This window comes from Haemaphysalis longicornis, unplaced genomic scaffold, assembly GCF_048455015.1.
Source record: "Haemaphysalis longicornis isolate Haplotype H1 unplaced genomic scaffold, Haemaphysalis longicornis Haplotype H1 scaffold_2, whole genome shotgun sequence".
NCBI classification, from domain to species: Eukaryota; Metazoa; Arthropoda; class Arachnida; order Ixodida; family Ixodidae; genus Haemaphysalis; species Haemaphysalis longicornis.
In genome coordinates, this window is record NW_027526295.1 from 230,063,779 (window position 1) to 230,079,598 (window position 15,820).

Sequence of the window (15,820 nt, forward strand, 5' to 3'; positions counted from 1 at the left end):
TAATGCTTTTTAAGAAAGAAATGCAAGAAATATTACAAAACTTCCAAATTTCAATCTATGTACTGTGATGCAGTATAGGTTGTTTTCACTGGCAAGGCACGCATGCAGGCAACCATGTGAGTGTGCTGTCACTGGTTACGTCGGGCTCTGCGGGATAGCGGTACTTGTCCGTGCTAAGCACATGATGTGTGTGGGACGTTCCATACTCTACCCCACCGAATGCAAAGCCTTGCCTTGACTCCAATGTGAGTGCGATTAATAACATCTCTGTTGACACCACCATTGAGAATCGGGTTGAAACGGAGCAGACGACGTACGCCGGTGTTTTTTTTTCTGCAGCGGCACAAGCCGCGCCATGTCCATGGCGCTTGGGCCATGTTTATGGTCGTTTCCAGTGTTGCCAAGCAAAGAAATTGACAGCTAAACTTTTCAGTGACGCGCCCGAAACTAAAAGCTTACCGGTGTGTTAACTGCACATCAGCACTGAAGTGGTACGATCAAACGGAACTAGAGGTCCCACTGCAATTACCCACTCGTGTTTCTTGGTGGTGGCTTTGGTCAGTCGTCGCCAACCGCACAGACAAGATTTTGTGACGTCATCGAGACTTCCCTGCAGTGGCTCAGTGGCCAAGCCATTGTGCTGCCTATCCCAAGGATGCGGGTTCAATTCCCAGCCGCAGCAGCCGCTTTTCAGATAGAGGTGAAAAGCAGAAATGCCTTTTTTGAGATTTCGGTGCACGTCGAAGATCACCAGGCGGTAAACATTAATCCGGCCACGTGTAAATGACCGGCCAGGAGTAAAACACCCCAAAAACTAAAAAAAGAGAGACTTAGCCAGAAAGGGATGGGGAGTCTCCACTGCTTCATCTGTTGTTTTCTGTAATTATCGCTATTATTAGTTTGAACTTTGCGGTAGAACTGGTATCTTGTTATCAGGACAAAGCATTCTTTTTACTGCACCAAACTTGTATGTTGTCTTCATGGGCCCTTTAATTTCCAGCTGGCAGTATGTGCATGTCGGTACCTAAACTACAATCTTGGTTGCAGGTTGATGAAATTTCAGCCATGCTACACACCACATGGCTATTTTCTATGGCTCCTACAGTTGAAGCACCTGTTTTTTTAAGCAACTAGCATGTATGAAATTGTTTATTTTGCTGCCACTTTTCTTGCTCTTTCTAGCCGATTTAAGGTCATCAATGGAAATCGTAGATGTACGAACATTAAAAGCTGGCTGGACAGCAAACTTGTGTTTACACATGCTGGCAGCCAATCTGTGTATCACCCCCTCAGACCTTGCGAGGAGAAACGGGTATTTAGGAACACAATGCCCATCGTGCAGTTTCCTGTGTTTAACATTTGTGACGTGGCATCACTGTTTTAATATCCACTCATTTTGCGAAGTCCAGTCTGATTCAAGCATACATAGCTTACGAGGCCAGTCTGACCTATTTCGAGAGCACAGATTTTAATTGTAACCCATGTATGTCGGGAAAATGTCAATACATTTAATGACTGGTTACCACTTGGCCACAATACATTTAATGAAATGATTGCAATATCGTCAAGGGTCAATGTGTCACAATATAATGGTTGTTTGATACACAGACATTGGAAGCAAAAAATTGAATTGAACCTAGTATCCAAAACTTGTGAACAATTCGTATTTGAAGACAGGCTATAACTGCTTAGGCAGAAAAAAAATTAAAAACCTTCCGTAAGCTGCGAGGGTGCTGTTGCTGTTATCACGCTAAAATGTATACTGCCAGCCGCTTAGTTCATCTTGCACCTATAAGCATCAAAGCTTCTTGACATTCCCAATAGTTTATTGACAATGCTATTGCTGTATGTAGTTCATTACAATATCTACTGTCTGAACACAACTGCAATTCGGCATTTGCCTAAGAACAGGAGGATTAAACAGCACAATGCTGCTTTATTAATGTAAATGTAAGTTTATGAATTATATATACTCACGTGTCATGGGACAATTGTGGTGCGGTGTTATGATAATCTACTTTACTTTGTGGAATATGCGTGTGTGTGTGTGTTTGTGGACGCACTGGAGAAAAAGCAACTGCTTTCTGCATCACATGCATGAAAGCCCACTCAGGCGCTGCTTCGAGACATTTTCCAAAATAATGCATCCTGCTTACGAGACTCCAGCTGAAGCACGATGCACGAGTTGAGCCAAAGAACGAGCGCCTACGTAGAAAAATCTGAGGCTGCACACTGTCACGTGCTGGAGAGGGAAGATTAAAGACGGTTTTAAACGGATAAAAAGAAAGGAAGACGGCGGCGTGAACTTGTTTATCTGTCTCCGTTTCTAAACGCCGCAGTGTCAGATTGCAGGGATTACGACTTCCAGATATCACTTACGCCTATTATAGCGCCCTCGGGCGGAGGCCACATTGCTATGTGGAAGTAAGCACTTTCCCGAACATTGCACTACGCTTCCTCGCCTCGCTCTTCACCGGCAAGCGAGTTCTTGGAGCCATGATCGCCAGCTTGTCAAAATCCCTGCTTTCACACGGCTTCCGGGAGTTGGGGGCTATCAACCTGAACTCACTACGACGAGTGTCGCAGAGCAAATGTCTCGACATCTCCGGCGTCTACCCTCCGATCACGACTCCCTTTGACGCGGACTCTGGGCAAGTGTCGTACGTCAAGCTTGAGCAAAACGTGCAACGCTGGTCGTCCCTGCCGTTTCGAGGGCTCGTCGTCCACGGCTCCACGGGTGAATGCGTGCTGCTGTCGACCGATGAGCGGCTAGACATTGTTCGCAAGGTGAAAGCGTCGCTACCCGAGGACAAGCTGATCATCGTGGGCGCCGGTCAGGAGTCGACGCGAGCCACCGTCGAATTCGCAGTTCAATCGGCGCGGGCCGGTGCCAACGCCGTCCTCGTGGTCACTCCGTGTTTCTACAAGGGCCGCATGACGGCGGATGCTTTTGAGAGGCACTTCGCGCGAGTGGCCGACGAGAGCCCGGTGCCGGTGATTCTGTACAGCGTGCCGGGCAACACGGGAGTGGACCTGCCGGCCGACGTGGCGATCCGTCTCGCGGCTCACCCGAACGTGATCGGCATGAAGGACAGCGGTGGAGAGATCGCCAAGATTGGCTACATAGTGCACAAAACGCGAGAGCGCGGCTTTCAAGTGTTGGCGGGGTCGGCCGGTTTCCTTCTCCCGTCGCTACAAGTTGGCGCTGTCGGCGGCGTCTGTGCTCTTGCCAACACGTTGGGCGTCGAAGTGTGTCGCTTGCAAGAACTTTTCCAGAGGGGCGCCGTAGAAGATGCCCGCAATTTGCAGCACCGACTGATAGCGCCAAACTCCGGGGTGACGAAGCGGTTTGGCATTGCAGGTGTGAAGGCATCCATGGACTGGTTCGGACTGTACGGAGGCCCAGTGAGGTCCCCTCTGCTGCCGCTCAGCGAAAGGGAACAAGACGAGCTGAAAAAAATATTTACGGAAGAAGGGTTTCTGAAGTCTTAGATGACAGTGTGTAACTTCAGCGATACATACTAGTAAAAAAAAAAAAAAGAACGGGTCCTGTCGTTGGACGACGACTGTCAACTGTGTCGAAGCGAGCTAACTGGTGCAAATGTCCATAATTTACAACAACAAAAAACAGTAAATAAATATCATTCCTGAAAAAACTATTCCCAGAGGTTATTTGCTCACTGCTTTGAACAGCTGTGAAGTGGCACAGCTCATTTTAAATGCGATGCACCATAGGCGTAGAGTTTTCAATTTCCCGGTGGGGGCAAATACACATGTATATATATATATATAGATATATATATATATATATATATATATATATATATATATATATATATATATATATATATATATAACACAGAAATAAGGGTTGGCAGTCAAGAAAACCTCGGAAAGCAAAGGGGAGGCTGTGGTTGGTCATTGAAACAGATAAAGAATTTGGAAAGAAAGAAAGAAGGCGAAGAAAAAATGCCCGCCAGGTGGGATCCGAACCCACGACCTCCAGAATACCGGTCTGGTGCGATAGCCACTACGCTACCAGCGGGGCGATTTCCCCCCCCCCCCGCTTTCTGGGGTATTTATGTCAATGTAATTTTGTTCCTGTGCTTGGGGGTAGTAGCCAGCGCCACTCCGACTTCTCGGGGTGAAGGGGACCTTCTTTTTAACCCCCGGGCCGTGACTCGAGTGTCGACGACATGTCGAGAGTGGTCAACCAGCGTTGAACCCTCTTAAGCTCCCTACGGCACCAAGACTGCCAAACAGAGGCCCTCGCTATGCATGTAGCGAATCAGAATAGGAAATGAGGGGCTCGTAGAAATAACACAGAAATAAGGGTTGGCAGTCAAGAAAACCTCGGAAAGCAAAGGGGAGGCTGTGGTTGGTCATTGAAACAGATAAAGAATTTGGAAAGAAAGAAAGAAGGCGAAGAAAAAATGCCCGCCAGGTGGGATCCGAACCCACGACCTCCAGAATACCGGTCTGGTGCGATAGCCACTACGCTACCAGCGGGGCGATTTCCCCCCCCCCCCCGCTTTCTGGGGTATTTATGTCAATGTAATTTTGTTCCTGTGCTTGGGGGTAGTAGCCAGCGCCACTCCGACTTCTCGGGGTGAAGGGGACCTTCTTTTTAACCCCCGGGCCGTGACTCGAGTGTCGACGACATGTCGAGAGTGGTCAACCAGCGTTGAACCCTCTTAAGCTCCCTACGGCACCAAGACTGCCAAACAGAGGCCCTCGCTATGCATGTAGCGAATCAGAATAGGAAATGAGGGGCTCGTAGAAATAACACAGAAATAAGGGTTGGCAGTCAAGAAAACCTCGGAAAGCAAAGGGGAGGCTGTGGTTGGTCATTGAAACAGATAAAGAATTTGGAAAGAAAGAAAGAAGGCGAAGAAAAAATGCCCGCCAGGTGGGATCCGAACCCACGACCTCCAGAATACCGGTCTGGTGCGATAGCCACTACGCTACCAGCGGGGCGATTTCCCCCCCCCCCCGCTTTCTGGGGTATTTATGTCAATGTAATTTTGTTCCTGTGCTTGGGGGTAGTAGCCAGCGCCACTCCGACTTCTCGGTGTGAAGGGGACCTTCTTTTTAACCCCCGGGCCGTGACTCGAGTGTCGACGACATGTCGAGAGTGGTCAACCAGCGTTGAACCCTCGCTCCCTACGGCACCAAGACTGCCAAACAGAGGCCCTCGCTATGCATGTAGCGAATCAGAATAGGAAATGAGGGGCTCGTAGAAATAACACAGAAATAAGGGTTGGCAGTCAAGAAAACCTCGGAAAGCAAAGGGGAGGCTGTGGTTGGTCATTGAAACAGATAAAGAATTTGGAAAGAAAGAAAGAAGGCGAAGAAAAAATGTCCGCCAGGTGGGATCCGAACCCACGACCTCCAGAATACCGGTCTGGTGCGATAGCCACTACGCTACCAGCGGGGCGATTTCCCCCCCCCCCCCCCCGCTTTCTGGGGTATTTAGGTCAATGTAATTTTGTTCCTGTGCTTGGGGGTAGTAGCCAGCGCCACTCCGACTTCTCGGTGTGAAGGGGACCTTCTTTTTAACCCCCGGGCCGTGACTCGAGTGTCGACGACATGTCGAGAGTGGTCAACCAGCGTTGAACCCTCTTAAGCTCCCTACGGCACCAAGACTGCCAAACAGAGGCCCTCGCTATGCATGTAGCGAATCAGAATAGGAAATGAGGGGCTCATAGAAATAACACAGAAATAAGGGTTGGCAGTCAAGAAAACCTCGGAAAGCAAAGGGGAGGCTGTGGTTGGTCATTGAAACAGGTAAAGAATTTGGAAAGAAAGAAAGAAGGCGAAGAAAAAATGCCCGCCAGGTGGGATCCGAACCCACGACCTCCAGAATACCGGTCTGGTGCGATAGCCACTACGCTACCAGCGGGGCGATTTTTCCCCCCGCTTTCTGGGGTATTTATGTCAATGTAATTTTGTTCCTGTGATTGGGGGTAGTAGCCAGCGCCACTCCGACTTCTCGGGGTGAAGGGGACCTTCTTTTTAACCCCCGGGCCGTGACTCGAGTGTCGACGACATGTCGAGAGTGGTCAACCAGCGTTGAACCCTCTTAAGCTCCCTACGGCACCAAGACTGCCAAACAGAGGCCCTCGCTATGCTTTCCAAATCTATTTTTCCCTCCCTTGCACCTACAGTCGTCTTCTAAGCCGGGCTACCGAACCACGGCTTTGCTTTCCGAGGTTTTCTTGACTGCCAACCCTTATTTCTGTGTTATTTCTACGAGCCCCTCATTTCCTATTCTGATTCGCTACATGCATAGCGAGGGCCTCTGTTTGGCAGACTTGGTGCCGTAGGGAGCTTAAGAGGGTTCAACGCTGGTTGACCACTCTCGACATGTCGTCGACACTCGAGTCACGGCCCGGGGGTTAAAAAGAAGGTCCCCTTCACCCCGAGAAGTCGGAGTGGCGCTGGCTACTACCCCCAAGCACAGGAACAAAATTACATTGACCTAAATACCCCACAAAGCGGGGGGGAAAATCGCCCCGCTGGTAGCGTAGTGGCTATCGCACCAGACCGGTATTCTGGAGGTCGTGGGTTCGGATCCCACATGGCGGGCATTTTTTCTTCGCCTTCTTTCTTTCTTTCCAAATTCTTTATCTCTTTCAATGACCAACCACAGCCTCCCCTTTGCTTTCCGAGGTTTTCTTGACTGCCAACCCTTATTTCTGTGTTATTTCTACGAGCCCCTCATTTCCTATTCTGATTCGCTACATGCATAGCGAGGGCCTCTGTTTGGCAGTCTTGGTGCCGTAGGGAGCTTAAGAGGGTTCAACGCTGGTTGACCACTCTCGACATGTCGTCGACACTCGAGTCACGGCCCGGGGGTTAAAAAGAAGGTCCCCTTCACCCCGAGAAGTCGGAGTGGCGCTGGCTACTACCCCCAAGCACAGGAACAAAATTACATTGACATAAATACCCCAGAAAGCGGGGGGGGAAATCGCCCCGCTGGTAGCGTAGTGGCTATCGCACCAGACCGGTATTCTGGAGGTCGTGGGTTCGGATCCCACCTGGCGGGCATTTTTTCTTCGCCTTCTTTCTTTCTTTCCAAATTCTTTATCTGTTTCAATGACCAACCACAGCCTCCCCTTTGCTTTCCGAGGTTTTCTTGACTGCCAACCCTTATTTCTGTGTTATTTCTACGAGCCCCTCATTTCCTATTCTGATTCGGTACATGCATAGCGAGGGCCTCTGTTTGGCAGTCTTGGTGCCGTAGGGAGCTTAAGAGGGTTCAACGCTGGTTGACCACTCTCGACATGTCGTCGACACTCGAGTCACGGCCCGGGGGTTAAAAAGAAGGTCCCCTTCACCCCGAGAAGTCGGAGTGGCGCTGGCTACTACCCCCAAGCACAGGAACAAAATTACATTGACATAAATACCCCAGAAAGCGGGGGGGGGGGGAAATCGCCCCGCTGGTAGCGTAGTGGCTATCGCACCAGACCGGTATTCTGGAGGTCGTGGGTTCGGATCCCACCTGGCGGGCATTTTTTCTTCGCCTTCTTTCTTTCTTTCCAAATTCTTTATCTGTTTCAATGACCAACCACAGCCTCCCCTTTGCTTTCCGAGGTTTTCTTGACTGCCAACCCTTATTTCTGTGTTATTTCTACGAGCCCCTCATTTCCTATTCTGATTCGCTACATATATATATATATATATATATATATATATATAGAGCGAATCAGAATAGGAAATGAGGGGCTCGTTGAAAATAACACAGAAATAAGGGTTGGCAGTCGAGAAAACCTCGGAAAGCAAAGGGGAGGATGTGGTAGATCATTGAAACAGATTAAGAATTTGGAAAGAAAGAAAGAAAGTGAAGAAAAAATGCCCGCCAGGTGGGATCCGAACCCACGACCTCCAGAATACCGGTCTGGTGCGATAACCACTACGCTACCGGCGGGGCGATTTTCCCATTCACTTTCTGGGGTATTTATGTTAGGTATGTTTGTTTCCTGTGCTTGGGGTGGTAGCCAGCGCCATTCGGACTAATCGGGGTGAAGGGGACCTTCTTTTTAACCCCCGGGTCGTGACTGGAGTGTCTACGACATGTCCAGAGTGGTCGACGAGCTTTGAACCCTCTTAAGCTCCCTTTGGCAACAAGACTGCCAGAACAGAGGCCCTCGCTATGCATGTAGCGAATCAGAATAGGAAATGAGGGGCTCGTTGAAAATAACACAGAAATAAGGGTTGGCAGTCGAGAAAACCTCGGAAAGCAAAGGGGAGGATGTGGTAGATCATTGAAACAGATTAAGAATTTGGAAAGAAAGAAAGAAAGTGAAGAAAAAATGCCCGCCAGGTGGGATCCGAACCCACGACCTCCAGAATACCGGTCTGGTGCGATAACCACTACGCTACCGGCGGGGCGATTTTCCCATTCACTTTCTGGGGTATTTATGTTAGGTATGTTTGTTTCCTGTGCTTGGGGTGGTAGCCAGCGCCATTCGGACTAATCGGGGTGAAGGGGACCTTCTTTTTAACCCCCGGGTCGTGACTCGAGTGTCTACGACATGTCCAGAGTGGTCGACCAGCTTTGAACCCTCTTAAGCTCCCTTTGGCAACAAGACTGCCAGAACAGAGGCCCTCGCTATGCATGTAGCGAATCAGAATAGGAAATGAGGGGCTCGTTGAAAATAACACAGAAATAAGGGTTGGCAGTCGAGAAAACCTCGGAAAGCAAAGGGGAGGATGTGGTAGATCATTGAAACAGATTAAGAATTTGGAAAGAAAGAAAGAAAGTGAAGAAAAAATGCCCGCCAGGTGGGATCCGAACCCACGACCTCCAGAATACCGGTCTGGTGCGATAACCACTACGCTACCGGCGGGGCGATTTTCCCATTCACTTTCTGGGGTATTTATGTTAGGTATGTTTGTTTCCTGTGCTTGGGGTGGTAGCCAGCGCCATTCGGACTAATCGGGGTGAAGGGGACCTTCTTTTTAACCCCCGGGTCGTGACTAAATACCCCAGAAAGTGAATGGGAAAATCGCCCCGCCGGTAGCGTAGTGGTTATCGCACCAGACCGGTATTCTGGAGGTCGTGGGTTCGGATCCCACCTGGCGGGCATTTTTTCTTCACTTTCTTTCTTTCTTTCCAAATTCTTAATCTGTTTCAATGATCTACCACATCCTCCCCTTTGCTTTCCGAGGTTTTCTCGACTGCCAACCCTTATTTCTGTGTTATTTTCAACGAGCCCCTCATTTCCTATTCTGAAAGGCTACATGCATAGCGAGGGCCTCTGTTCTGGCAGTCTTGTTGCCAAAGGGAGCTTAAGAGGGTTCAAAGCTGGTCGACCACTCTGGACATGTCGTAGACACTCGAGTCACGACCCGGGGGTTAAAAAGAAGGTCCCCTTCACCCCGATTAGTCCGAATGGCGCTGGCTACCACCCCAAGCACAGGAAACAAACATACCTAACATAAATACCCCAGAAAGTGAATGGGAAAATCGCCCCGCCGGTAGCGTAGTGGTTATCGCACCAGACCGGTATTCTGGAGGTCGTGGGTTCGGATCCCACCTGGCGGGCATTTTTTCTTCACTTTCTTTCTTTCTTTCCAAATTCTTAATCTGTTTCAATGATCCACCACATCCTCCCCTTTGCTTTCCGAGGTTTTCTCGACTGCCAACCCTTATTTCTGTGTTATTTTCAACGAGCCCCTCATTTCCTATTCTGATTCGCTACATGCATAGCGAGGGCCTCTGTTCTGGCAGTCTTGTTGCCAAAGGGAGCTTAAGAGGGTTCAAAGCTGGTCGACCACTCTGGACATGTCGTAGACACTCGAGTCACGACCCGGGGGTTAAAAAGAAGGTCCCCTTCACCCCGATTAGTCCAAATGGCGCTGGCTACCACCCCAAGCACAGGAAACAAACATACCTAACATAAATACCCCAGAAAGTGAATGGGAAAATCGCCCCGCCGGTAGCGTAGTGGTTATCGCACCAGACCGGTATTCTGGAGGTCGTGGGTTCGGATCCCACCTGGCGGGCATTTTTTCTTCACTTTCTTTCTTTCTTTCCAAATTCTTAATCTGTTTCAATGATCTACCACATCCTCCCCTTTGCTTTCCGAGGTTTTCTCGACTGCCAACCCTTATTTCTGTGTTATTTTCAACGAGCCCCTCATTTCCTATTCTGATTCGCTACATGCATAGCGAGGGCCTCTGTTCTGGCAGTCTTGTTGCCAAAGGGAGCTTAAGAGGGTTCAAAGCTCGTCGACCACTCTGGACATGTCGTAGACACTCGAGTCACGACCCGGGGGTTAAAAAGAAGGTCCCCTTCACCCCGATTAGTCCGAATGGCGCTGGCTACCACCCCAAGCACAGGAAACAAACATACCTAACATAAATACCCCAGAAAGTGAATGGGAAAATCGCCCCGCCGGTAGCGTAGTGGTTATCGCACCAGACCGGTATTCTGGAGGTCGTGGGTTCGGATCCCACCTGGCGGGCATTTTTTCTTCACTTTCTTTCTTTCTTTCCAAATTCTTAATCTGTTTCAATGATCTACCACATCCTCCCCTTTGCTTTCCGAGGTTTTCTCGACTGCCAACCCTTATTTCTGTGTTATATATATATATATATATATATATATATATATATATATATATATATATATATATATATATATATATAAATAACTGGCATGCTGGCGATGGGGCCGAAGGCGTGGTGAACACAAAGAAACCTCGGTAGCAGCAACAGCGGAGGGTTTATTTCGACGTTTCGACTTCGAGACAAGTCTTCTACGGGAATGATGGCTTTGGTCGCTTCGGAAGATAGCATATATGTCGAGAGTGGAAAGCGGGTTTACGAATGGAAAACGATACCACACACAAACATACGTGAATAACACAAACACGAAGCGGGAATCTTCCTTATTATAAGAATGAACAAAAAATGAACAAAAAATAAACAATGAAGAGAGAGACGCCAAGATAGTTGAAAAAAAAAAAGGAAGGAAGGGAGACGAAAGAGCACTGAACAGGAATTCGAGTGGTGGCGGAAACGCGAAAAGATCAACAGCGCCCGAAAGTGGGGTTGTAGAACAAAGGAGAGAAGGCAATATATTTTCCGCCGCTAGCCGTCACCATGCAAACGCCCAGACGCTCGGAGGGATCGCGTTTCCGTTGATTGAAAGCGAGTGTCCCGCCATATGTTCGGAAAGTGCGAACAAGGCATTTTACAGCCCGTTTATGGGCCCTTTCCCGGAGCTGAGACAATGAAAGGACGTTTTGTGGTCGTGCAGAAGGAAACGGTCTGCCACCATTCCACCGTTCCCTCGCCGGACGGATGCCTTCCGAGAACGGGGCGCTAGGCCGAGTTTTCAGGTCTTTGTTAAGAGCTGCCACTTTGCAGCTCAGCGACAACCCGTGCGTCGTCGGTGTCTCCCCTCCGCTGAGTGGGGGATGCGGGGGGGGGGGGGGGAACAGCCAAACCAGAATGCAAGCTGCTCAACGGGATGGAGGGGAAAACGGAGAAAATAAACCCCGATGGTTCGGTCACGGCCGCTGGATGAAAGGCGCACTCATCCAGCTGCCGTGGTTCGGTAGCCCGGCTTAGAAGACGACTGTAGGTGCAAGGGAGGAAAAAATAGATTTGCAAGCCGTCAAAAATGTAACCAGTCCGCGGGGGCGAATAGTGATAACAGCGGCAAAGATATGTGCGCTCGGGAGAATTGTATTGCTTATTTTCTGTGTTATGCGCCATATCCAATTGAACGTTCAAATCTCCCAACCAATTTTTGAACACGTGTTTTGGGGAGAAGGTAAACAGAAGTTATTGCTGAAACAGCACCGGCACTAAGCAACATTACTTAATTGTAAGATTGTGATGGAGATTTAGAAAAGGTTTCCAAAGTTATAACACAATATTATAAAAGAGATAATTAAAAAAAACGAGAACAGGATAGGAGTGAACACGAAGAGCGGAAAAGGAGAGAAGGAAGAAAAATGAAAACAAAAACGGAAAGACATCAGCAATGTGGGAAAAATCCACTGAACAAACGCTCACGTGCATGTGATTTCGAGAATCCGGTTCCGGCTACATACACAGCGCCACTGATACGGTTAGGTAGATGACAATGTTTTAATCGCTGCAAGCTAGAGTGCCTGGGTCCTCATTTATACCTTTTTTGATTGTATTGAATCGGTATATGAGGTATGATTCACGTTGTTTTCGTTCCCGGTTTGACCTGAACCCCGTCTCTAAGAGCGTGACGCTTAGTTTATCGAAAGAATGATCTGGAAGGCTGAGGTGTCTGGAGAGGGGCAGGGTCGGGCGCGTTTTGGCGTGCGCTTTGTGATTATTGAACCGGAACCTGAAAGAGGTCCCTGTTTGCCCTATATATTGCATTCGACACACATTGCATTCAATCAAATAAATCACATTGGAAGTGTCACACGTCATGTTCCCGCGAATTTTTAAAGAGTACTCTGAGTTGGAGCTTTGAGCAGTGCTTGTCTGTTGCATTGTCTTGCAGACAAGGCACCGCGGTTTCAGGCATGGCCGGCATTCATTATGCGCGGACAATGAATTTGTCCTTGCGTTCACGAGTGTGTCTTTGAGGTTCCGGGATCGTCGGTAGACGACGCCTGGAACGGACGGAAACGCCCGTTTGAGGCGTTCACTTTGTTCGAGAATGTTGTAGTGCCGCTTCAAGATGTTTTTTTTTTACGTTAGGGAAGTTGGTGCAGTACGTTAAGCATAGGTCTGTTCGTTGTAAGTCGCGTTGTGGGGGACGGTTCGCAATTATAGGTCCACGCGCGCTTCGGCCTTTTTTATGGCGTCATCAGTTACACGCCTGCCCCTCCAGCATGGTTTTTAAATTTTTGGCGTTGGTAGTGAAATCTTCCGATTTTGAGCAGATTCGTTTGAAACGTTGGGCCTGGCTATAAGGAATGCTATTTTTACAGTGACGTGGGTGGTCGCTTTGGTAATGCAGATATTGCTGGCGATCCGTTGGCTTCCGATACAGCTTTGTCGTGAGTTCACCGTCTTCAATTTTCACGGTCACATCCAGGAAGTTTGTGCTCTCTTGAGAGTAGGTGTGAGTAAAATTGATGTTCAGGTGTGCAGAATTGTAACAGTCGATGAAGTGGAGGAGCTCATCCTCGTTGTAGGTCCAAGTAAAAAAGATATCGTCAATGTACCTTTTGTACAGGATGGGTTTTAAGTGGGTTCAGACAGGAATGTGGCCTCTAACTTCCTGCAGGTTGGCGTAGCTTGGTGCCATCTTGTTTCCAATGGCGGTTCCACTAACTTGCCGAAAGTACTCATTGTTCAATTCAAATGAATTTAGTTCTAAGACGAGGGCCGCTAACCTCGTAGTTGCGAGGTTAGCGGCTCTCGCGTAAGGTTACACCGCATACGCGCACACGCCGGCATGGTTATCGCCTCCTCCGCAGAAGCGGCCACGGCTGCAGCCGTGACCGCCGAACCACGTGCACTTGTTTCGAAGAAGTCGCTTCCTTTACTAGTTGCCGACGGCTGGGGCGTCCGCAGAACAGCCGGCCGGCCCCATTTTCCGCCTTTGCGATGCCTACACTGCGTGGAGGCTGGAGCGTTGGGTTACTGCGGCTTCCCTGTGTCCCACTGGATTGAAGGCCGCACGCTTCCCCACCGGCCGCCTCCTTTTTCTAGCTTCCTCACCGTTTCTACGAACCGTGTGTGTGCGTGCGCGCACGGCTCAGGACGCATTCCGAGAACAGTGCACCGGCAGCTTCCGAGGCATGACGGGTGTGTGTTCGTTTGCCGTTTGGGTATCGGATGGTCCTGTCAGCATGCGGCATTTCGGCACGTTCCGCGTGCGTCACGACGAATGGTTTTAGGCCATCGACTGATTTGTAGTGGGGGTGCGACCTTTGACGTCACGTTTATGCGCGGAGCGCAGGCTTGGGAACAAGTCAAAGATCCTCAGCGGTGCAATAAAGCCTCTTCGCCCCTAACTGATTTCGGAAAAGGGGACCGCTACACCTGCATGCTGCGGAGCATCGAATAATAACGACGAGTGCCCTCTTATTTCTTCTTTACTGTCTTTTTTTACTGTTTTTTTCGGTATCGAAATTCGCACCCCCCCCCCCCAAAAAAAAAAAAAAAAAAAAACGAGAGAGAAAAAAAAAACAGTCTCTGGGACCGCTTATGCACCCAGCCAGGGTTGTGTGGAAGACGTTCACGCTTTCATTGTTTTTCTGGGAAAACCAAGATGTCGCGAATTTAATTAAGCGCACAACGGGCGGAGAGCCGCACCTTTGCGGTCTTGCCAGCAGAAAGGCCGATAATTTGTATGGGAGTATTGAAAGACGCGTTTTCCTGTGCGACTGCGTCGAAGGGACCTGAGAGACGTCGATGTTTCTCTTGTAACGCCGGCGAAATGTCAGTTGTCAGGGGTAGTTGCCGCTTTAGAGCGTGCAAAGAGCGGGTGCGTACTGGTCGGTATAGTTACACTAGCTGCGAGGTCATTACAGGTTTCACCAACTATCAATAGAATGGCCCCGGCCGGACGGACGGTGAGACTTCCACGCAAACTTCCCTGGTGGGGGCGACGCCCCCACCGGGGAAGCTCGGTGGGGGCACGCGCCCCGTTGCCCCCACGTAGTTGACGCCTATGCGATGCACTTATTTATATCCGCTTGTGGGACTTCTTTCATGCTACCTTTACTTGTGGCACGGTCGTGTGAGTTTTTTATTTTTTTATTTTTTTCAGCAAATAGAAATGACTTGATTAGGCGGAGGAACAGAATAGCTAGTTCCACTTTGTAATGGCGAGCATGACCACATTGCTGTCTCATCTGACCGTATGTACGTCACACTCATTATTTAGGTGGCGGCAACACGGAAGACACGAACCTTAATGGTTGAAGTGATGATTGATTGGTCGGCCATGACTACACGCACACTATAAGGGTATGATGCTTTCGGTTTGTCGTCTTTCTCGGAGTCCGGTCAGCATGGCGCAGTGCGCCACTGCCCACTTCTCCCTTCTCCCAGATAACGCAAAACGTCCTGAGGACGTCCTCAAATGGTCCAAACGTCATGGATCCTATTCTGGGCTTCCGGGGGACATCCGCAGGATTAGATATTGTAAATAATCCCTCAATGGTCCATCCTAGAGCTTATTTTGGATTACAATAGATTGCAAATGATCCCCAAATGATCCGTTGTATTACTTCTTTTGGATCACAATCCATATGGACGAGTGACGCTGCTGTTACCGTGTAGGAAAGGCTATTACATAGGCTATTACAGTAATAAATTATGCTAATTTATTACCAGGGAGGTACCAAACACCCCCCGCTTGTAGAAAATGTTCTGTTCAATGTTCAGTTTAAATGTTCAAAATGTTCAGTTCAAATGTTCAAAAATCTATCTCCGGTGTTTCCCGGAGGAGGCTCTGCACCCCCCGCCCCACCCCCCACCACCAGCGATGCTGATCCCTGCCCCCCCCCTCTACCCCAAGTGTCATTACCAGTGCCATTACAAATGCCATTATCAGTTTTCATTTTTTTATTGGGGCTCAAAGCTTACTGCCTCATTGAATTGCCGGAGACGTAGACGGCTTACTTTCATACTTTCCTTTTATTCCTTCGAAGTTGTACCATATATGAGGACGAGTGCACTAGAAGCGCACTAGAAGCATGTATGTATGTATGTATGTATGTATGTATGTATGTATGTATGTATGTATGTATCCTCATCATTGTATCATCATATATGCATCATATAGTTGTATATATATATATATATATATATATATATATATATATATATATATATATATATATATATATATATATATATA

The 15,820-nt window shown here is 48.7% G+C and overlaps 1 protein-coding gene across 1 annotated transcript; it reads left to right on the plus strand.

Annotated features, from left to right (window-relative positions):
* Window positions 1–2,397: 2,397 nt before the first annotated feature.
* On the plus strand, window positions 2,398–3,543 carry LOC144170070 (4-hydroxy-2-oxoglutarate aldolase, mitochondrial-like). Its single transcript, XM_077699608.1, has one exon. The coding sequence runs from the start codon at window positions 2,497–2,499 to the stop codon at window positions 3,490–3,492; it is 996 nt and encodes a 331-aa protein (XP_077555734.1). The 5' UTR covers window positions 2,398–2,496; the 3' UTR covers window positions 3,493–3,543.
* Window positions 3,544–15,820: the final 12,277 nt, after the last annotated feature.